General features: G+C 42.5%; 1 protein-coding gene across 1 annotated transcript in view; it reads right to left on the reverse strand.

The window, feature by feature from the left end:
- LOC106590590 (catenin delta-2) overlaps positions 1-25,159 on the reverse strand; it is a 597,564-nt gene that overhangs the window by 166,956 nt on the left and 405,449 nt on the right. Inside the window, exon 14 of the mRNA XM_045710617.2 lies at positions 16,992-17,205. Within this exon, the coding sequence (XP_045566573.1) occupies positions 16,992-17,205 (214 nt within the window). The remainder of the gene's footprint in view (positions 1-16,991; positions 17,206-25,159) is intronic.

Raw genomic sequence — 25,159 nt, forward strand, 5'->3', positions numbered from 1 at the left:
ATAGTGTACCCAAGTTGCTCCCGACGCCACTTGGGTACACTGCAGCATCCACCGAGAGGCTCTAGCTACCAAGGAAATGCCTGACAGCTTGAAAGACGTTTTGGACATGACAGTGAAAATGGTCAACTTTGTTAAAGCAAGGCCCCTGAACTCATGTGTATTTTCTGCACTATGCAATGATATGGGTGACCATGTAATGATTTTACAACAACAGAAGTGGTTATCAAGGGGCAAAGTATTGACACGTTTTTTTAAATTGAGTGGACAAGCTTAAAGTTTTCTTTACTGACCATAATTTTCACTTGTCTGATCGCTTACATGATGACGAGTTTCTCACATGACTGGCCTATCTGGGTGATGTTATTCTTGACCAGAATGATCTGAATCTAGGATTACAGGGACTCTCTACAACTATATTCAATATGCGGGACAAAATTGAGGCTATGATTAAGAAGTTGGAGCTCTTCTTTGTCTGCATTAACAAGGACAACACACAGGTCTTTCCATCATTGTATGATTTTTCTCTGAAAATGAGCTCAAGCTTACGGACAATGTCAAATGTGATCAGCTTCTCTCTCAGTCTGATTGCAATCATGACTATCAGGTCTAGCTCTGAGGAGTACCAGTGTCTGACCAGGCCAAATAGACAGTCTCAATATTAACACGTGAGAGACGGAGACAAAGAAAGAGAGAAAGAGAGAGAGAGACAGCAATGGAGACAGAGAGTGATAGAGAGAGACTCTTCATTGATTTAGACTTGAGCAAGGTCACCCTGTCCATCACTGTGACTTTGGCAACCAAAATACACACACAAACACATACACTCCTGTCCAGATCTGCAACGCATCACTTGGCGCAAGGTTTCCATGGGGACCCAATCATGTCACCACTAGCCAGTGGCTAAAGTGTGTGTGTGTGTGTGTGTGTGTGTGTGCCCCTAAAGACAAGGTCTAGGACTTGTGAGTTGTCCAACAACTGAGAGATGTTGGAGATAGAGATAATTGCATGACTTCAGAAATAAATTATTTTGACAAATACGTAGAGATGATAGTCTGAAATGGTTATGTTTTATTAAACATATTATCTCTGTCAGCTCATATTCAACGTGGTTATGTTTTATTAAACATATTATCTCTGTCTGCTCATATTCAACGTGGTTATGTTTTATTAAACATTATCTCTGTCAGCTCATATTCAACGTGGTTATGTTTTATTAAACATATTATCTCTGTCTGCTCATATTCAACGTGGTTATGTTTTATTAAACATATTATCTCTGTCTGCTCATATTCAACATGGTTATGTTTTATTAAACATATTATCTCTGTCAGCTCATATTCAACGTGGTTATTTTATTAAACATATTATCTCTGTCAGCTCATATTCAACAGTGTCATATTCCTTGACATCAAACTCCACATAGCCCACAATATAACCAACCACTATACAGTATAATTTCCTCTACAGTCTGGGAGGGTTATCCTGTATGCCAGGGATGAGACTGGGTATTGGGCTCTGGTACAGTATAATGTCAGGAAGCTGGGGTGTTGCCTATTGCACCCCAGAGTTGTTTGAATCCTCTGTGTGTGGAGCTGCTATCAACAGCCTAGACTCAGACTGGAAATGAAAGCAGTAAACTAAGCCTGTCACAGACTAAGACCATACATGACACTAATTCAGTTAGCAAGGAGGAAGAGAGAGCGCAAGATAGTGAAAGAGGGTGATAGAGAGAGGGAGGAGACAAAGAACGGGAGAGATAGGGAGATGGAGAAAGGGAAGGAAAGAGATTGGGAGAGAGAGAGAACGAAAGAGAGAGAGAGATCGAAAAAAGAGAGAGAGATATGTCTATCTTTTTTAAACCTTTGTGAGTGCAATGTTTGCTGTCCATTTCTAAGAGATCTTTGTTGATATTGTTTTGTGGCTACTCACTTTTGTTTGTTTATTTCACTTGCTTTGGCAATGTAACACAATTCCCATGCCAATAAATTCCCTTTGAATTGAATTTAAAATTGAGAGACAGAGAGCTAGAGCGAGAGAGAGGGAGAGAGACCTGATTATTTTGGCAGCTATCTAAGTTGCACTGTATTTAATTTACATATTAATGAGGCATGCACACATACACTGAGTGTACAAAACATTCTAAACATTGCCTTAATATTGAGTTGCACCACCTTTTGCACTCAGAACAGCCTCAATTTGTTGAGGCATGGACTCCACATGGTGTTGAAAGCATTCTACAGGGATCTTGGTCCATGTGGACTCCAATGCTTCCCCCAGTTGTGTTAAGTTGGCTGGATGTTCTTTGGGCTGTGGGTCATTCTTGATACACATGGAAAACTGCTGAGCGTGAAAAACCCAGCAGCGTTTCAGTTCTTGACACAAACTGGTGCGCCTGGCTAGGGCTGTGGAGGTCACAAATTTTCGTCAGCCGGTCTCGGTCTCATGGTAATTGACCGCTAATTAACATAAACACATTTAGCATCACCTGGCTTCCACACATAGCCTACAAGCCACTGATGCAGACCTTTGAAACATCTACAAGTCTAATAAATCCATGTAATATACAGTTGAAGTCGGAGGTTTACATGCACTTAGGTTGGAGTCGTTAAAACGCGTTTTTAAACCACTCCACATATTTCTTGTTAACAAACTATAGTTTTGTCAAGTCTGTTAGGACATCTACTTTGTGCATGACACAAGTCATTTTTCCACCAATTTTTTTACAGACAGATTATTTCACTTATAATTCACTGTATCACAATTCCAGTGGGTCAGAAGTCTATATACACTAAGTTGACTGTGCCTTTTAACAGCTTGGAAAATGCCAGAAAATTATGGCATGGCTTTAGAAGCTTCTGATAGGCTAATTGACACAATTTGAGGCAATTGGAGGTGTACCTGTGGATGTATTTCAAGGCCTACCTTCAAACTCAGTGCCTCTTTGCTTATTGTATAGCTATTCTCGCTATACACCAAGTCACTTGGCTCTGTCATATCCTCACATGGTCTCTCCTATCATTGCTATGCAGACGACACACAATTAATCTTCTCCTTTCCCCCTTCTGATAACCAGGCGGCGAATCGCATCTCTGCATGTCTGTCAGACATATCAGTGTGGATGACGGATCACCAGCTCAAGCTGAACCTCGGCAAAACGGAGCTGCTCTTCCTCCCGGGGAAGGACTGCCCCTTCCATGATCTCGCCATCACGGTTGACAACTCCCTTGTGTCCTCCTCCCAGAGTGCTAAGAACCTTGGCGTGATCCTGGACAACACCCTGTCGTTCTCCACTAACATCAAGGCGGTGACCCGATCCTGTAGGTTCATGCTCTACAACATTCGCAGAGTACGACCCTGCCTCACACAGGAAGCGGCGCAGGTCCTAATCCAGGCACTTGTCATCTCCCGTCTGGATTACTGCAACTCGCTGTTGGCTGGGCTCCCTGCCTGTGCCATTAAACCCCTACAACTCATCCAGAACGCCGCAGCCCGTCTGGTGTTCAACCTTCCCAAGTTATCTCACGTCACCCCGCTCCTCCGCTCTCTCCACTGGCTTCCAGTTGAAGCTCGCATCCGCTACAAGACCATGGTGATTGCCTACGGAGCTGTGAAGGGAACGGCACCTCCATACCTTCAGGCTCTGATCAGGCCCTACACCCAAACAAGGGCACTGCGTTCATCCACCACTGGCCTGCTGGCCCCCCTACCTCTGAGGAAGCACAGTTCCCGCTCAGCCCAGTCAAAACTGTTCGCTGCTCTGGCACCCCAATGGTGGAACAAGCTCCCTCACGACGCCAGGACAGCGGAGTCAATCACCACCTTCCGGAGACACCTGAAACCCCACCTCTTTATGGAATACCTAGGATAGGATAAAGTAATCCTTCTAACCCCCCCCCCCCCCCCCCCTTAAAAGATTTAGATGCACTATTGTAAAGTGGTTGTTCCACTGGATATCATAAGGTGAATGCACCATTTTGTAAGTCGCTCTGGATAAGAGCGTCTGCTAAATGACTTAAATGTAATGTAAATGCTTGACATCATGAGAAAATCAAAAGAAATCAGCCAAGACCTCCGAAAAAAATTGTAGACCTCCACAAGTCTAGTTCATCCTTGGGAGCTGTTACGCCCTGACCTGTTTCACCTGTCCTTATGATTGTCTCCACCCCCTCCAGGTGTCGCTTATTTTCCCGTGTATTTATCCCTGCGTTTCCTGTCTCTCTGTGCCAGTTCGTCTAGTATGTTTCAAGTCAACCAGCGTGTTTTTCCTGTGCACCTGTTTTTGCTATTCTCTCTTTGCTAGTCCTTCCGGTTTTGACTCTTGCCTGTTTTCTCGACTCTGTACCCGCCTGCCTGTCTGCCTGCCCTGACCTTGAGCCTGCCTGCCACTCTGTACCTCCTGGACTCAGATCTGGTTTTGACCTTTTGCCTGTCCATGACTATTCTCTAACCTACCCCTTTTAGAATTAATAAATATCACACACTCAATCCATCTGCCTCCTGTGTCTGCATCTGGGTCTGGGTCTGGCCCTGAGTCCTTATAGGAGCAATTTCCAAACGCCTGAAGGTACCACGTTCATCTGTACAAACAATAGTATGCAAGTAGAAACACCATGGGACCATGCAGCCATTATACCACTCAGGAAGGAGACGCATTCTGTCCCCTAGAGATGAACGTACTTTGCTGGGAAAAGTGCAAATCAATCCCAGAACAACAGCAAAGGACCTTGTGAAGATGCTGGAGGAAACAGGTACAAAATTATCTATATCCACAGTAAAACGAGTCCTATATTGACATAACCTGAAAGGCTGCTCAGCAAGGAAGAAGCCACTGCTCCAAAACAGCCATAAAAAAGCCAGACTACGGTTTGAAACTGCACATGGGGACAAAAATCATACTTTTTTGGAGAAATGTCCTCTGGTCTGATGAAACAAAAATAGAACTGTTTGGCCATAATGACCATCGTTATGTTTTGAGGAAAAAGGGGGAGGCTTGCAAGCCGAAGAACACCATCCCAACCATGAAGCACGGGGGTGGCAGCATCATGTTGTGGGGGTGCTTTGCTGCAGGAGGGACTGGTGTACTTCACAAAATTGATGCCATAATGAGGTAGGAAAATTATGTGGATATATTGAAGCAACATCTTAAGACCTCAGTCAGGAAGTTAACCTGTTAGGGCTAGGGGGCAGCATTTGCACGTCTGGATAAAAAAAATGTACCCGATTTAATCTGGTTACTAATCCTACCCAGTAACTAGAATATGCATATACTTATTATATATGGATAGAAAACACTCTAAAGTTTCTAAAACTGTTTGAATGGTGTCTGTGAGTATAACAGAACTCATTTGGCAGGCAAAACCCTGAGACATTTTCTGACAGGAAGTGGATACCTGATGTGTTGTATTACCTTTAAACCTATCCCATTGAAAAACACAGGGGCTGAGGAATATTTTGGCACTTCCTATTGCTTCCACTAGATGTCACCAGCCTTTACAAAGTGTTTTGAGTCTTCTGGAGGGAGATCTGACCGAACAAGAGCCATGGAACGATGATGTCCCATTAGACACCTGGCGCGCGAGTTCATGTTGGGTACCCTCGTTCCAATACGTTATAAAAGAGTATGCATTCGTCCACCTTGAATATTATTCATGTTCTGGTTAAAAAAGGCCCTAATGATTTATGCTATACAACGTTTGACATGTTTGAACGAACGTAAATATATTTTTTCCCCTCGTTCATGACGAGAAGTCCGGCTGGCTTAGATCATGTGCTAACAAGACGGAGATTTTTGGACATAAATGATGAGCTTTTTTGAACAAAACTACATTCGTTATGGACCTGTGATACCTGGAAGTGACATCTGATGAAGAGAATCAAAGGTAATGGATTATTTACATAGTATTTTCGATTTTAGATCTCCCCAACATGACGTCTAGTCTGTATCGCAACGCGTATTTTTCTGGGCGCAGTGCTCAGATTATTGCAAAGTGTGATTTCCCAGTAAGGTTATTTTTAAATCTGGCAAGTTGATTGCGTTCAAGAGATGTAAATCTATAATTCTTTAAATGACAATATAATATTTTACCAATGTTTTCTAATTTTAATTATTTAATTTGTGACGCTGACTTGACTGCCGGTTATTGGAGGGAAACGATTTCCTCAACATCAATGCCATAGTAAAACGCTGTTTTTGGATATAAATATGAACTTGATAGAACTAAAAATGCATGCATTGTCTAACATAATGTCCTAGGAGTGTCATCTGATGGAGATTGTAAAAGGTTAGTGCATCATTTTAGCTGGTTTTATGGTTTTGGTGACCCTGTCTTTGAATTGACAAAACATTACACACAACTCTTGTAAATGTACTGTCCTAACATACTCTAAATTTATGCTTTCGCCGTAAAACCTTTTTGAAATCGTAAAACGTGGTTAGATTAAGGAGATGTTTATCTTTCAAAGGGTGTAAAATAGTTGTATGTTTGAAAAATTTGAATTTTGACATTTATTTGGATTCAAATTTGCCGCTCTTGAAATGCACCTGCTGTTGATGGAGTGCACCACGGGTGGCACGCTAGCGTCCCACCTAGCCCATAGAGGTTAAAGCTTGGTCGCAAATGGGTCTTCCAAATGGAAAATGACACCAAGCATTTATCCAAAGTTGTGGCAAAATGGCTTAAGGACAACAAAGTCAATGTATTGAACTGGCCATCACAAAGCCCTGACCTCAGTCCTATAGAAAATTTGTGGGCAGAACTGAAAAGGCGTGTGCGAGCAAGGAGGCCTACAAACCTGACTCAGTTACACCAGCTCTGTCAGGAGGAATGGGCCAAAATTAGTCTATTTCAGAAGAACAGAATAGCATACTCTCAGTTGTCCTTATGTTAGGTCTGGCTATGCCAAATGGCTGTGGGCTACATTAGTTCATTTAGCAGACAAGATTCGATTACAATTCTGTGGCATTATTTTTATAGTATGAAGAATACAATTGAACAAAGTTCAATAAAAAAGAAAGCATACATTCTCCAAACGATTTGAGGGAGTGTGCACATTCTGCTATCTGTGTTGAGCAGAAAACAAAGAAATAGGTACTCCTTCATGCTTAATTAGGGATCGGTGTCCCGTCAACAGGACAGTTGCAAATCATGCAGCACCTTGTTTCACCATCGCAGATTTTAGAGAAACAACAAATGTCGGTACATATAAGTGTCTTATATTGGCTAAAAGGTTCATTTCTTGTTAACCTGTTATGCCTAGGGGGCAGTATTTTCACGGCCGGATAAAAAACGTACCCGATTTAATCTGATTATTACTCCTGCCCAGAAACTATAATATGCATATAATTATTAGCTTTGGATAGAAAACACTCCATAGTTTCTAAAACTGTTTGAATGGTGTCTGTGAGTATAACAGAACTCATTTGGCAGGCCAAAACCTGAGAAGATTCCTTACAGGAAGTGCCCTGTCTGACCATTTCTTGCCCTTCTTGATTATCTCTATCCATTACAGGGGATCTCTGCTGTTACGTGACACTTCCTACGGCTCCCATGGGCTCTCAGAAGGCGGCAAAAAGCTGAATCGTGGCTTTGCAGGCTCTGGCTGAAAAAAAGTAGCGCGTTTGGATAGTGGCCAGTCACAGTACTATGAAACTCAGGCTCGTGCACGAGGGGATCCCATGCTTTTATTTTCTCTCTCTTTGTACGTATACACGCTTTCCCGGTCGGAATATTATCGCTTTTTTACGAGAAAAATGACATAAAAATTGATTTTAAACAGCGGTTGACATGCTTCGAAGTACGGTAATGGAATATTTAGAATTTTTTTGTCACGAAATGCGTCGTGCTCGTGACCCTTATTTACACTTCGGATAGTGTCTTGAACGCACGAACAAAACGCCGCTATTTGGATATAACAATGGATTATTTTGAACCAAACCAACATTTGTTATTGAAGTAGCAGTCCTGGGAGTGCATTCTGACGAAGAACACCAAAGGTAATCAAACTTTTCTAATAGTAAATGGGAGTTTGGTCAGGGCTAAACTTGGTGGGTGTCTAAATAGCTAGCCGTGATGGCTGGGCTATCTACTCAGAATATTGCAAAATGTGCTTTCACCGAAAAGCTATTTTAAAATCGGACACCTCGATTGCAAAGGAGTTCTGTATCTATAATTCTTAAAATAATTGTTATGTTTTTTGTGAACGTTTAGTAAATTCACCGGAGGTTTGCGGGGGGTATGCTAGTTCTGAACGTCACATGCTAATGTAAAAAGCTGGTTTTTGATATAAATATGAACTTGCTTGAACAAAACATGCATGTATTGTATAACATAATGTCCTAGGTGTGTTATCTGATGAAGATCATCAAAGGTTAGTGCTGCATTTAGCTGTGGTTTGGTTTTTGTGACATTATATGCTAGCTTGAAAAATGGGTGTCTGATTATTTCTGGCTGGGTACTCTGCTGACATAATCTAATGTTTTGCTTTCGCTGTAAAGCCTTTTTGAAATCGGACAGTGCGGTTAGATAAAGGAGAGTCTTGTCTTTAAAATGTTTGAAAAATGGAAGTTTTTGTATTTTTGAGGAATTTGTAATTCGCGCCACGCCTATCATTGGATATTGGAGCAGGTGTTCCGCTAGCGGAACGTCTACATGTAAGAGGTTAATATAACTGCACTGTCCAATTTACAGTAGCTGTTACTGCGAAAAAAGGCCATGCTATTGTTTGAGAAGAGCTCCTAACAACAAAAAACTCTTTTTCACTGCAATAGGTTTGATAAATTCACCTCTGAAGGTGAAATGTGTACTTACATTCTGAAATTTTGCTCTGATTTATCATCCAAAGGGTCCCAGAGATAACATGAAGTGTCATTGTGTTCGATAAATTCCTTTTTCATATCCTAAAAAGGTCCATATTGCATGCACAATCGATTTTGTATTTCCACTCGTTCAACTTGCAAAGAAAGGAATCTGTGAAAATCTCACCCTAAACGTTCTTTCAACCAGTCAAATCACATTCGTATGTATTCCTCAGAGATCCTAGAATGTAACGAGACTTCACTATATCATTAGGGGTGTAGTATATCCTATAGGACACCATATTTGGACAGAGAGCGACACCTTCATGGCACGCTGATGACGCGAGCGGTCTTAACTTGAACGACTCTAACTTTGTCAAATAAGCACCAATCGGGGTCAAACAAAGCTAGGTAGATAGCTAATGAGCTGGGCTTTACAGGAGTATCCGGAAACCATGTATCCGTCGTAAAATGTAGCTACTAATCTTCTACGACAGCATGCCTTTTCATTTTGGACAAAAATTATAAGAATATTCAGAGTTATGAAGTTATGAAAACAGTTTTTTTTGCAAATGTTTAACTTATATGTCTACTAATACTGGAAAAGCTAGTCCAAGTCCAAGTATACAGATTTGACGATATTCTTGCAGAAAAATGTAATATGTCATGTCTCTTTCACGATTGACCTAAATGTACCTGAGTGACTTCACACTAAATGTCATGTAGCTTGCTCATACTTCTTTATCCGTCTGAAACTTTGAACATACACTGCTGCCATCTTGTGGACACCATCAGAATTACAACCAGAGTGATGGCTGGAACAGGGACATTTTCTGCAGCATTTCAAAGATGGTGGTAGAAAGAAAATGTTTTTTTTTTCTTTGTATTTTCTTCTACCAGATCTATTGTGTTATACTCTCCTACATTACATTCACATTTCCACAGACTTCAAAGTGTTTCCTTCCAAATGGTAGAATATGCATATCCTTGCTTCAGGGCCTGAGCTACAGGCAGTTAGATTTGGGTATGTCATTTAGGCCTAAGTTTTCCCTAAGAATTCATTTAGAGTAATTCATGTAAATTTAGTTGTTCTACAAATGCTGGGCTATATGTTTAGATTTTTAATACATTCTAAGGCTGCATGATGAGGCTGTACACACTTCGTCAGTCTCTCATTCACAATTTGTGAAGCACTTGATAATGCCTCGAATTTCTCGGCAGCATCCCCTTCGTGTGGCCATAACGCACCCTAAAAAAATCAATGTCTTTTGCAGCCCTTCTTTCTGAGTGCCTCCTGTTCCCGAAGCACCTCTCCTCTCACTCACATGGCTCTCCATCACGTGAACAGGTGTCTTTCTCACAGGCTACAAGTGAAGACAGACACATCGGGGACACAACTGCTCCCGTCCTTATCCAATTCCGAGGTGCATATTGAAGATATTGGAAGAACTGTCCACATTTGCTTTTCGTCAGCCAACAAGATAAGTAGGCCTAACGAACAGCAAAAGCACTAGCCTATGTCAATCTACTATCCCCCATAGTACAAAAGTTGACCTAAACATAGTCTGGGACAGACGTGGGATGTGATAGATCCCACATTAATACAACCACTAGAATCAGAAAAACGTTGTTACGCAACGAGGCTGACGCAACATGAACTATTAGGCTATTTCTTGACATTAGAAGCGCTGCAATGCATACATGGCACTAGGCTATAAGTGTGAATGTTCCATTAACAGGAAAACAACATTCTTAAAATGTATTGTAAAATGTGATTATGCATGTTATGCTTTTATTATAAAGGTGCATTTTCATGGTGAAAATGATCTTCCCCAAACTTGAAACTCACACGCTGCTTATGTATGCCAGTTAGGTTCTTCACCCCTTGTAATGCAGATTAATGTGATTCATTTTAAGAAGTTATTTGGCCACTTTAGTTGTGATACAAACCTTATCAAAACATATAGGCCTATGGGCTTGGCTACATGAGGTGTGATACTATGATTAGAAAAAGTCACACAAAAAAAGACATTGTTTCTTATGCTGGACATCATTCACAAGTGCTAATATATAATTCACAAGTGATAGGCTAATATTATAACCCATCAGAATATTATTGACTTAATATTGTCTTTACATACAATAAATAATATATTTGTGACTTTGTTTTTATTTAGAATGGACCAGTATCATGCACCTGTCTCAAAACAGGGCCAAGGGAAAAAATAAATGTCATCTATGCACTTATATAATGAATGGAGGACACTTATCCTGTGGTTCATTTTCATGCCAGCCAGGTTGTCACACCCTGATCTGTTTCACCTATCTTTGTGCTTGTCTCCACCCCCCTCCAGGTGTCGCCCATCTTCCCCATTATCCCCAGTGTATTTATACCTGCATTCTCTGTTTGTCTGTTGCCAGTTTGTCTTGCCAAGCCTACCAGCGTCTTTTTCCGTGCTCCTGTTTTTCCTGCGCTCTGTTTTCTAGCCCTACTGGTTCAGACCTGTTCTGCCTGCCCTGACCTCGAGCCTGCCTGCCCCACAGTACCTTTTGGACTCTGACCTGGTTAATGAACTTCTGCCTGTCTTCAACCTGCCTATTGCCTGCCCCTTGTATTTTAATAAATATCAGAGACTCTAAGAATCTGCCTCCTTTGTCTGCATCTGGGTCTCGCCCTGTGTCATTATACAGGTAGGCTAAACTCCTGTTGTAAAGATAAGCAATGTGCTTAATATTTGCTTAATATTAGGAAAGTTGAGAAATAAATATAGTAGGTCTAGCCTATACAAAGTTGATGGGATCCTCTTTTTCAAAGAGGCGGCAGGTAGCCTAGTTGTTCGAGCGTTGGGCCAGTAATCAAAAGGTTTCTGGATTGAATCCCCAAGCTGACAAGGTCAAAATCTGTCATTTTGCCCCTGAGCAAGGCAGTTAACCCACTGTTCCCCAGGCGCCAAAGACGTGGATGTCGATTATGGCAGCCCCCATCACCTCTCTGATTGAGAGGGGTTGGGTTAAATTCGGAAGACACATTTCAGTTGAATGCATTCAGTTGTACAACTGACTAGGCATCACCCCTTTCCCTTCCATCACTCTGTTTTCTCACACAATTGCATAGCCTATAGAAATGCTGCGCAACACGAGCTCATGGGCTCTCATGAAGTTTTGGATTAGATTTTCAAATTAATTTGTATTGATGTCAGAGGGACAATAGAGTGCTGAGTACCAGGCAGTTAGCAAGTTTGATAGGATACTAATGACCATCAGCAGCATCAGAGCTTGGAGAAGCCTAATTACCGTGACTAAACGGTCACGTGGAATTTAACTGCCTTCATGACTCGTGACCGCCAGTGTGGTGGTAATACGGTCACCGTAACAGCCCTACACCTGGCAGCTACAGTACTACCATACCCCGTTCTAAGGCACTTAAATATTTTGTCTTGCTCATATACCCTCTGAATGGCACACACACAATCCATCTCAATTGTCTCAAGGCTTAAAAATCCTTATTTAACTTGTCTCCTCTCCTTCATCTACACTGATTAAAGTGGATTGACGTCAATAAGGAAAAATAGCTTTCACCTGGATTCACCTGGTGAGTTTAAGTAATGGAAAGAGCATGTTCCTAATGCTTTGTACACTCAGTGTACACACTAACATTGCAGGCCCGCAGGCGCGTGCACACACACACACACACACACACACACACACACACACACACACACACACACACACACACACACACACACACACACACACACACACACACACACACACACTCCAATGGAGGCTGGTGGTAGAAGCTATAGGAGGACAGGCTCATTGTAATGGCTGGAATGGAATAAATGGAACGGTATCAAACACATCAAACATACGGAAACCACATTTTTGACTCTGTTCCATTAATTCAATTCCCGCCATTCCACACACACACACACACACCCCCTGAGGAATAGGTTATATTGCCACACATTCTAAACCCAAAAGGACCTTTTATGAGGAGATCTGTGGTATAGCTTGATATATAAACCATCTTTCTAGCACTAGTTATAATCCACAGGGAATTCAGTCCGTCCCCATTGTTTGGTTATCAGGAGATATCTACTGTTCAGCCATCACTCATTGTTTTGGCCCTCTGTGTCCTTTGTCTCCATAGAGACTGTCTGACCTATCAGATGAGCGCTGTAGCTGAGAGGGACGGGTGAGAGGTCAAATTGGACGAGTGTCACGTTCCCTCTCGCTTCCCTTATCTCTGAACATGACAAAGCTACAAAAGCAGACTGTGTATGTGTTTTTGTGTGTGTGTGTGTGTGTGTTTATGTGTGTGAATGTGTGTGTGTGTGTGTGGGGGGGGGGGGGGGGTCCGTTATCTCAGCTACAAATGGATGTTGTTTTTAAGTATGTGTTTACAGGGCATTCGGAAAGTATTCAGACCCCTTGACTTTTTCCACATGTTGTTACGTTACAACCTTATTCTAAAATGGATTAAATCGTTTTTTTCCCCTCATTAATCTACACACAATACCCCAAAATGACGAAGCAAAAACAGAAGGCACTGTATCTCTGAACCAGCTCTCTTCGCTGACAAGAGGAAATGACAACTGAATTATACTTAACTGTTTAAACTGTAGTTGACTGGTTATCCAACCCAGGTCATAAGTGAAACTCAAGAACATGTTAGTCCACTGAGCTAAAGCCTTTAAGTCTTTAGGATACTACCAGTGGCCTAACTTCATCCCTCAGTGGTTTGAAGGCCTTTTCAATAGAGCCTATTCCAGCTCCATCTTAGGCAGGGGGACCCGCTCCATTGGAGCAGCTGATAGGCTTCTCAACGCCCATTCACACGGCCAATCACTAGTCACGGATGGGTTAGGATCCATATGTCTGGTGCCTCCCATTAGAGATAAAAATGCATGCAAGCTTACACACACAAACACGCAAGTACACACAAACACACACACAAGTACACACAAACACACACACACACACACACACACACACACACACACACACACACACACACACACACACACACACACACACACACACACACACACACACACACACACACGCTTACACACCCATACACACACACACATAGACAAGTACACACAAACCCACATGCACGCTTACACACACAAACACACGCAAGTACACACAAACACAAGCAAGTACACACACACACATGCAAAGCTTTGGCAAAGGTCCTCCAGTGTTGATGTAAACTCAAAAGTAGTCTTTCGGGGATCTCTCCTTGGCTAGCCTGGCTTAGACGTGCTTGTGAAAGATCTCATGCTCCACAGAAAAATTACACACAAGGATTTTGTCACAGTTCTCACCTAAGAAACATAAATGTAGCTAAACACTGCACTCTCACAGAGACACCACAGCCAAACAAGCTTATTTCTGGCAGATAGAACAGCTTTGAAAAAGCCTGACAGTAGCGAAACACTGACAAAATAATCTGAAGAAACGTGTGGGAGTTGTTTTTCATATTTGATGACTAGTGAGGCGGTTTGTTCCCGGCATCACAGAGAGAAGCTCTGTGGTTTGTTTGAATATTTCAACACTCTCAAAGTTAGTTGAGACTGTCTGAAAACGTGGACAATGAGGGTCTGAGAATTAAGATGGAATGCTGAAAAGGAGTGACCTGAATTGACTGATCCTGTTATCTTTTCAAATGGTTTTCTATTGAATAGCTATGTTATCTGGCTACTGAATACGCCTGGACTCAGGAAAAATGAAACTATTGGAAAGTCATCATAGTCTTCTGGAATGTAGAAGTGTCAGTGTATTATGTGTGCGTGAGTGCGAGCGTCCTTGCGTGTGTACCCTTATCCTACTCTCCCTCTGTTCCTCTGGTGATGTAGAGGTTAACCCAGGCCCTGCAGCCCCCAGCACCACTCCCATTCCCCAGTCGCTCTCATTTGTTGATTTCTCTCTCTAAAATGATCTGCCGAAATTGTTGCAACCCCTTTCTAAGTATATATCAATGATATTGCTCTTGCTGCTGGTGATTCTCTGATCCACCTCTACGCAGACGACACCATTCTGTATACATCTGGCCCTTCTTTGGACACTCTGTTAAATGTCTTGTGGACAGGTGGCAGTATTCGGTATTTCGGATGACTGACGTGCCCAAAGTAAACTGTCTATTACTCAGGCCCAAAAGCTAGGATGGTATTGGATAGAAAACACTCTGAAGTTTCCAAAAGTCTTAAAATAATGTCTGTGAGTATAACAGAACTGATATAGCAGGCAAAAACCCGAGGAGAATCCATCCGGGGAATTTTTGTTGTTGTTGAGCTCACCACTCATTATAATGCCTGCCAATGGGAATATCAAAGCAATACCTCCCAGATTGCAGTTCCTAGGGCTTCCAGTAGATGTCATCAGTCTTTAGAAAGAGTTTCAGGCTTGTTTTTTGAAAAATTAGCTAGAATTTGTAGTTTTTGTAAGTGGCTCCCATTTTGGCTGTAGTGTTGTGGTGCGTGTGGAAGAGAGTGCGCACTTCGTTATTTATCTCCGGTAATGAACATACTGTTCTCAGTCTTAAATTTGATCGTTTATTTTCAATGAGGGAAACCGGTGGATTACTGAATCTAGCGCGCCAACGAAGCTGACTTTTTTGGGATATAAAGAAGGACTTTATCGAACAAAAGGACCATTTGTTATGTAGCTGGGACACTTTGGATTGCAAACAGATGAAGATCTTCAAAGCTAAGTGATTTATTTTATCGCTATTTCTGACTTTCTAAACGCCTCTGCTTGTTTGGAAAATGTTTAATGCTTTGCATGCGGGGCGCTGTCCTCATATAATCGCATGGTATGCTTTCGCCGTAAAGCCTTTCTGAAATCTGACAAAGTGGCTGGATTAACAAGAAGTTAAGCTTTTTAATGATGTAGGACACTTGTATTTTCATGAATGTTTAATTTTACGATTTTGTATTTTGAATTTGGCGTGCTCCGATTTCACCGGATGTTGTCGAATTTGATCCCGCTAGAGGGATTTACGCAGTAAGAGGTTAACAAACCTGCAAACAAGCTTCAATGCTGTACAACACTCCTTTCATGGCCTCCAACTGCTTTTAAATGCTAGTAAAACTAAATGCATGCTCTTCAACCGATTGCTGCCTGCACCCTCCCACCTGACTAGCATCAATTCTCTGGACGGTTCTGACTTAGAATATGTGGACAACTTCAAATACCTAGGTGTCTGGTTAGACTGCACACTCTCCTTCCAGACTCACATTAAGCATTTTCAATTCAAAATTACATCTAGAATCGGCTTCCTATTTTGCAACAAAGCCTCCTTTACTCATGCTGACAAACATACCCTCATAAAATTGACTATCCTACCGATCCTTGACTTCGGTGATGTCAATCACAAAATAGCCTCCTACACTCTACTCAGGAAACTGGATGTACTCTATCACAGTGCCATCCGTTTTGTCACCAAAGCCCCATATACTACCCACCACTGCGACCAGAATGCTCTCGTTGGCTGGCCCTCACTACATATTTGTCGCCAAACCCACTGGCTCCAGGTCATCTATAAGTCTTTACTAGGTAAAGCCCCGCCTTATCTCAGCTCACTGGTCACCATAGCAAAACACACCAGTAGCACGCGGTCCAGCAGGTATATTTCACTGGTCATCCCCAAAGCCAACACTTTCTTTGGCCGCCTTTCCTTCCAGTTCCCGGCTGCAAATAACTGGAACGAATTGCAAAAATCACTGAAGCTGGAGTCTTATATCTCCCTCACTAACTTTAAGCGTCAGCTGTCAGAGCAGCTTACCGATCACTGTACCTGTACACAGCCAATCTGTAAATAGCACACCTAACTACCTTATCCCCATATTGTTACTTACCCTTATGCTCTTTTGCACCCCAGTATCTCAACTTGCACACCATCATCTGCACATCTATCACTCCAGTGTTAATGCTAAATTGTAATTATTTTGACTCTATGGCCTATTTATTGCCTACCTCCCTACTCTTCTACATTTGCACACACTGTACATAGACTTTTCTATTGTGTTATTGACTGTACGTTTGTTTATGTGTAACTCTGTGTTGTTGTCTTTGTCGCACTGCTTTGCTTTATCTTGGCCAGGCCGCAGTTGTAATTTAGAACATGTTCTCAACTGGCCTACCTGGTTAAATAAAGGTGAAATAAAAAATAAATAAAAAAATGTACCTGTGACCAGTTCTCTTATCTCCACGTCTCCGGTCTTGCGTAGCAGGCGGACCAGGGCAGGTATGCCCCCACAGTTCTTCAGGGTAATCTTGTTGTCGTCGTTGGCCTTGCCGTAGACCAGGTTCCTCAGGGCTCCACAGGCACTGCGGTGGACCTCACTCATACGGTGGTCCAACAGGTCTACCAGCAGCTGGATCCCACCCTGACGACGAATCTGACAGAGAGATGGAGAGAAAGACATTGCGGAGAAAATAGTGAGTAACGTTGCCTGAGATTTTAAAGACGTGTTGGCTCTACCAAGCAAACACGTTGGCTTTAGATCAGTGGCCAATTTTTTTTTTACCATTTTAGTGGATGCTCTTATCCAGAGCGACTTACATGAGCAATTAAGGTTAAGTGCCTTGCTCAAGGGCACATCCATAGATTATTCACCTGCTTACCTCGGGAATTTGGATCAGCGACCTTTCAGTTACTGGCTCAAACCTCTTAACCTCTAGGCTAATACAATGTTGAGGCACAAAGCTGGGTGACCTTGAGGAAAAATTGGTTGGGGTAAAAACTAGCAGACTACCTATTAAATCAATCTGTACTTACTGTAAATGACACCTTTAAATGTACCGTACATTGTAATCATGTACACTCAGTGTTTTCCTGGGAGATGAGACATAGAAGTTTCAGCTGTTTTTCAGTAGCCTGGCCGTCCAGGAGTTACAATAACCAGGTTTCCACCAACATTTTTATGAGAGTAAAGCACATGCCGGATAAAAAATGGCACGGCAGGCCTGATGGAAACAGCAAATTTGTCGGTAAACTTTCCAAATGTCGACAAAACAAAATATGCATGACAAGTTGGGATCTTTTTGTGTCTGTAAAATTAATGATGCAAGAAATGGCGGTGGAAACGCTTTTATGAGCAAATATTGATATAACAACTATCATATTGAAGTGAACTTGGATTCACCAGATGAGATGTGTGGTCCTCCCACCACGACTTGAGAAACCGTGCAGTTTATTGCTGGGTGGTGAAAATGCACAGTGATGAGCTTGATTCTTCTTTCCAATAAATAAATCAATGTTTTATTCTGGTGACATGATGATCGATGCTTGGCTGCCTTTTGTCAAATAAAAAGAATCTCACTTGTCCATAATCATCTCATTATATAGGCTATACCCGCACTCTATCTGCCAGCTGCTGGCTAGAACGCATGTACCAATACCAGAGAGGGCACATTCACTATATAACGCAATGTTTTTTGTGACAAAACCATCAGTAAAGCTGAAAATGAGATGGAAACGTGTCTTATTTATCGGTACAAGAGAATTTACCCGCAAAAGTTATTTTTATGTTCACTATGTCATCACGTATAGCCTTTAATCTGCAACAAGTCAATTTGATGGAAACACATGTCTTGCGGAAAATGCACATATTGTTTTCATGCAGATTTTAAAATATTCAAATGAAAATCTTTCACCAATTGGAAACCTAACCTTCACCTGCTGGTGTTCCAGACATAGGCACTGTTTCACTACAGGGACCTTCTAATACCCTCAGGCGGCCAATGAGCAGAGAGAAAGGAGGGTTCCAAACAATCATGAGGGAGTTCTAATGATCACAGAACTCTGCAGAGGTCCACAGGAGGTCATTAACAACCAACTGGTGAATATTTAGAGCTGTGTGTATGTGTGTGATGCAAATGTGTGTGTGTGTGTGTGTGTGTGTGTGTGTGTGTGTGTGTGTGTGTGTGTGTGTGTGTGTGTGTGTGTGTGTGTGTGTGTATATATATTTATGTGCGTGTGCGAGGGTGTGTCAGATCCTAGATGCCCTGCAAGACTTCCATTTATAAATAGTATTCCTATTTCCTGCTATAAAGAGCTGCTGGCCCAGATCACAAATTACTTTCTCCTGTAAGACTTAGCTCTGTGTTTGACCTCAACCTTCTACACACAAACCTTAGATAGCATCACCACACAGACGGAGAGAGGGAGAGAGGGTGAGGGAGAGAGCGAGCGAGATAAGGTAGAAAGGGGAAAAGGTAGAAAGGGTGTGATTGAGAGGGGAGTAAGAGAGATAGGGGGAGGTAGAGGGATTGCAAAAGGAAAGAGAAGGAGGGAGAGAGAGAGAGAGAGAGAGAGAGAGAGAGAGAGAGAGAGAGAGAGAGAGAGAGAGAGAGAGAGAGAGAGAGAGAGAGAAAGATGGAGAGGAGAGAGAGAGAGAGAGAGAGAGAGAGAGAGAGAGAGAGAAAGATGGAGAGGAGAGAGAGAGAGAGAGAGAGAGAGAGAGAGAGAGAGAGAGAGAGATGGAGAGAGAGAGAGAGAGAGAGAGAGACAGAGAGAGAGAGAGAGAGAGAGAGAGAGAGAGAGAGAGAGAGAGACGAGAGAGAGAGAGAGAGAGAGAGAGAGAGAGAGAGAGAGAGAGAGAGAGAGAGATGGAGAGGAGAGAGCGGACAGGGAAAGGTTAGAAAAGGTGTTTGATGACACTGCAGAAGTTTATCGCTCCAAATAAATGTCAGTAATCTTTTCAATTAAGCCGGATTAACCCTGAACTGAATACTAAACAAACCACACACACTGATACTCCAAAACACTTCTGCTCCCCCCACCAGTGATTTTTTTAGTCACTAGCCTACACACAAAATCCCATAATGTCAAAGTGGAATTTAGTTTTCTGATTGTTTTTTACAAATTACTTAACTAAAAGCTGAAATGTCTTGAGTGAATAAGTATTCAACCCCTTTGTTATGGTAAACCTAAATAAGTACAGGAGTACAAATGTGCTTAACAAATCACATAATAAGATGCATGGACTCTGTGTGCAATAATAGTGGTAAACATTATTTTCTTACACAAACAATTATGTGTAAGGTCCCTCAGTCGAGAAGTACAATTCAAGCACAGATTCAAACACAAAGACCAGGGAGGTTTTCCAATGCCTAGCTAAGAAGGGTACCTATTGGTAGATAGCCGAAAAAAAACGCAGACACTGAAATGACAGAGTGAAAAGAAGGAAGCCTGTACAGAAAACATTCATCCTGTTTGCAATAAGGCAGTAAAGTAATAGTGCAAAACATTTGGTAAAGAAATTCATGTTTTGTCCTGAATACAAAGCTTTCTGTCTGGGGCAAATCCAACAATACGTCACTGAGTACCACTCTTCACATTTTCAAGGATGGTGGTGGCTGCATCATGTTATGGGTATGCTTGTCATCGGCAAGCACTCGGGTGTTATTTAGCATAAAAAGAAATGTAATAGAGCTAAGCACAGGCAAAATCTTAAAGGAAAACCTGGTTCAGTCTTCTTTCCAACAGACAGTGGGAGATAATTTCACCTTTCAGCAGTGACAATAATGGGAATGAACACAGCATGGCGCAGACATAGATGGTCGCCTCGCTTCGCGTTCTTAGGAAACTATGGAGTATTTTGTTTTTTTATGTATTATTTCTTACATTGTTACACACAGGAACTCAAGTCCTTCTGATAACCCGATCTAGAATTCCTTACAATCAAATGCCGGCCATTCTACCTACCAAGAGAATTTTCGTCAGTTATAGCCACTGCTGTGTACATCCCCCCTCAAGCGAACACCAAGACGGCCCTCAAGAAACTTCACTTGACTCTATGTAAACTGGAAACTATATACCCGGAGGCTGCTTATTGTAGCAGGGGATTTTAAATAAGAACATTTGAGATCAATGTTACCTAGATTTTATCAGCATATTGATTGCACGACACGTGGGGCTAATACTCTCGACCACTGCTACTCTAACTTCCGCGATGCATACAAAGCCCTCCCTTCGGCAAATCCGACCACGAAACCATCTTGCTTATCCCGGCTTATAGGCAGAAACTCAAACAGGATGTACCAGTGACGAGAACCATTCAACACTGGACGGACCAATCGGAAGCCATGCTCCAAGATTGTTTTGATCATGGGAACTGGAATATGTTTCAGTCAGCCTCAGAGAACGACATTGATCTATACGCTGACTCGGTGAGTGCGTTTATAAATAAGTAGCAGTTCATAGGCTCAGACACGAGATGTATGTGGCAGGATCTACAGGAAATCACGGACTACAAAAACAAAAACAGCCACATCACGGATACCAACGTCACGCTTCCAGACAAGTTAAACACCTTCTTTGCCCGCTTTGAGGATAATACAGTGCCACCGTCATGGCTTGCTAACAAAGACTGCGTCACCCCTCTCCTTCTCAGTGGCTGACGTGAGTAAAACATTTAAACATGTTAATCCTCGCAGGGTTGCTGGCCCAGATGGCATCCCTAGCCACGTCCTCAGAGCATGCGCAGACCAGCTGGCTGGTGTGTTTACGGACATATTTAATCACTCCCTATCCCAGTCTGTTGTCCCCATATGCTTCAAGATGGCTACCATTGTTCCTGTACCCAAGAAGGCAAAGATAACTGAACTAAATGACTACCGCCCCGTAGCATTCACTTCTGTCATCATGAAGTGCTTTGAGAGGCTAGTCAAGGATCATATCACCGCCACCTTACCGGCCACACTAGACGCACTACAGTTTGCATACCGCCCCAACAGCTCCACAGATAACGCAATCGCCATCGCACTGCACACTGCCCTATCCCATCTGGACAAAAAGAATACCTATGTAAGAATGCTGTTCATTGACTACAGCTCAGCATTCAAAACCATTGTACTCTCCAAGCTCATCATCAAGCTGGAGGCCCTGGGTCTCAACCCCTCCCTGTGCAACTGGGTCCTGGACTTTCTGACGGGCCACCCCCGGGTGGTGAAGGTAGGAAACAACATCTCCACCTCACTGACCCTCAACACTGGGGCCCCACAAGGGTGTGTGCTCAGCCCTCTCCTGTACTCCCTGTTCACCCATGACTGCGTGGCCATTCAGGCCTACAACTCAATCATCAAGTTTGCAGAAGACACAACAGTGGTGATCACCAACAACGACGAGACAGCCTACAGGGATGAGGTGAGGTCAATCGAAGTGTGGTGTCAGGAAAAAACAACCTCTCACTCAATGTCAACAAAACAAAGGAGATGATCGTGGACTTCAGGAAACAGCAGAGGGAGCACCCCCCCTATCCACATCGAAGGGCCAGCAGTGGAGAAGGTGGAAAGTTTTAAGTTCCTGGGCGTACACATCACAGACAAACTGAAATGGTCCACCCATATGGACAGTGTGGTGAAGAAGGCGCAACAGTGCCTCTTCAACCTCAGGAGGTGGAAGAAATGTGGCTAGCCACCCAAAACCCTGACAAACTTTTACAGATGCACAATCGAGAGCATCCTGTCAGGCTGTATCACAGCCTGGTACTGCAACTGCACCGCCCTCAACCACAAGGCTCTCCAGAGGGTGGTGCGGTCTGCACAACTCATCACCGTGGGCAGACTACCTGCCCTCCATGACACCTACAGCACCCGATGTCACAGGAAGGCCAAAAAGATCATCAAGGACAACAACCACCCGAGCCACTGCCTGTTCACACCACTATCGTCCAGAAGGTGAGGTCAGTACAGGTGCATCAAAGCTGGGACCGAGAGATTGAGAAACAACTTCTATCTCAAGGTCATCAGACTGCTAAACAGCAATTACTAACTCAGAGAGGCTGCTGCCTACATTGAGACCCAATCACTGGACACTTTAATAAATGGCTCTCTAGTCACTTTAAACAGCACCACTTTAAATAATGCTACTTTAATAATGTTTACATATCTTACATTACTCATATCACATGTATATACTGCATTTTATACCATCTACTGCACCTTGCCTATGCCGCTCGGACATCGCTCATCCATATATTTATATGTATATATTCTCATTCACCCCTTTAAATTTGTGTGTATTAGGTAGTTGTTGGGAATTGTTAGATTATTTGTTAGATATTACTGCACTATTGGAACTAGAAGCACAAGCATTTCGCTACACTCACATTAACATCTGCTAACCATGTGTATGTGACAATAACCTAAAACACAAGGTCAAATCTACACTGGAGTTGCTTACCAAGAAGACAGTGAATGTTCCTGAGTGGCCGAGTTATAGTTGTAGCTTTAATCGGTTTGAACATCTATGTCAAGACCTGAAAAGTGCTATCTAGCAATGATCAACAACCAATTTGACAGAGGTTGAAGGATTTTTTAAACAATAAAGAGAAAATATTGTTTAATCCAGGTATGAAAAGCTCTTTAGGCTTCACTCCAGCTGTAATCGCTGCCAAAGGTGATTCTAACATGTATTAACTAAGGGGCTTGTATACTAATCTAATCAAGACATGTTAGTGTTTTATTTTTTATTAAGCATATATTATCTTAGAATATATCTTCCACTTTGCCATTACAGAGTATTGTGTGTAGACGGTTGACAAAAAAAGACAATGAAATACATTTCAATCCAACTTTGTAACATAACTTGTGTGCGTGCGTGCGTGCATGTGTGTCTGTCTGTGCATACATACACAAACAGACTGCCAGGAAAAATCAATATCGTTTTGTTTATATAAATATATATATATTTATCTGTTGGAGCTGCATTCAAGAACCGAAAGCCTTGTTGAGAGGCGAGTGTGTTTGGTCCCTGTTCACAGCCGTGTCTGAGACTTGGTTACATATCTGTACATCACACGCACACACACACACACACACACACACACACACACACACACACACACACACACACACACACACACACACACACACACACACACACACACACACACACACACACACACACACACACACACACACACACACACACACACACACACATTAAGAGGCAACAGATGCTTGGAGAGCTGACACAACAAGAGGGGAGTGTTGATGAGTGGGGATAAGAACAGTGTGTGTATTCCATCAGGGATGTGTGTGTGTGTGTGTGTGTGTGTGTGTGTGTGTGTGTGTGTGTATATGGGCCCAGATGTTGTTGTTTTGTTGTCGTGTTTCTGTAATAAACAAAAGGAAAATGCTGTTCTGAAACACAAGACTGATCCAATGAAACATGAGAGATATGGAGAGACAAGAGGAGAGAAATAGACAAATAAAACTGAGGGAGGAAGAGAAGGATGGGGAGGGGGTGGATGATGGGAGGGAGGGAGATAGGGGAAGAGATGAAGAGGAGAAGAGGGACGGAAGATGGATAAGAGAGAGAGAGAGAGAGAGAGAGAGAGAGAGTGAGAGAGAGAGAGAGAAAAAATCTAATATAAATACGTATTAAAATTTGGCTAAAACTAATTGAATGTGTCATTGAACCAATTTATGGCAGCGAGGTGTGGGGTCCACTTGCAAAACAAGATTTCATCAAATGGGACAAACACCCCATTGAAACCCTGCATGCAGAGTTCTGTAAGATTCTCATACATGTCCAGAGGAAAACTACAAACAATGCATGCAGGGCAGAATTAGTCCAATATCCACTAATAATAAAAACTCAAAAAAGAGCAATTAAGTTTTGGAAACATCTAAAATACAGTGACCCCCTCTCATATCATTACCAGGCCCTGCAATACCAAGAGCTGAGCAAAGAAAAGAGTCCCCTCATCCAGCTGGTCCTGGGGCTGAGTTCACAAACCTGTTCTACTAACACACTGACGCCTCAGGACCAGAACATCCAATCAATCAGAATAAACCTAATTACAACTACATTGCTTATTGGGAAACACAAGCACAAAGCAAAATGCAGCACAATCTGGCCCTAAATCGACAGTACACCGTGGCTAATCATATGAGCATGGTTACTGATCAAACCCTTAGAAAAACCTTGACAAAGTACATGCTTAGTGAGCACAGCCTTGCCATTGAGAAGGGTAGACACAGGAAAACATGGCTCCCTGTAGAGGAAAGGCTGTGCAACCACTGCACAACAGCAGAACCTGAGACGGAGCTGCATTTCCTGACAAAATGTAAAAAATATGAAACAATTCAAGTGTCATTTCCCCAAATTTGAAACCCTTATTCAAGGTTTCAAAGACCTCTCTGATGAGAGTAAGCTACCCATCCTGTTGGGGGAGGATGCAGAGCTGTGGGTTGGCAGCGCACTACATTGCTGCCTGCCATAAGATGAGGGACAGTATCTGACAGACCAATCAACCTGCACATGTCCTCTATGCTTATTGTTATTGTTGAATGTATGGTTATTTTGACCCTTGGTTATGGTTGTTACAGTTGTCCCGTTGA

The sequence above is a fragment of the Salmo salar genome, chromosome 29 (genome assembly GCF_965601325.2).
Source record: "Salmo salar chromosome 29, fSalSal1, whole genome shotgun sequence".
Classification (NCBI taxonomy): domain Eukaryota; kingdom Metazoa; phylum Chordata; class Actinopteri; order Salmoniformes; family Salmonidae; genus Salmo; species Salmo salar.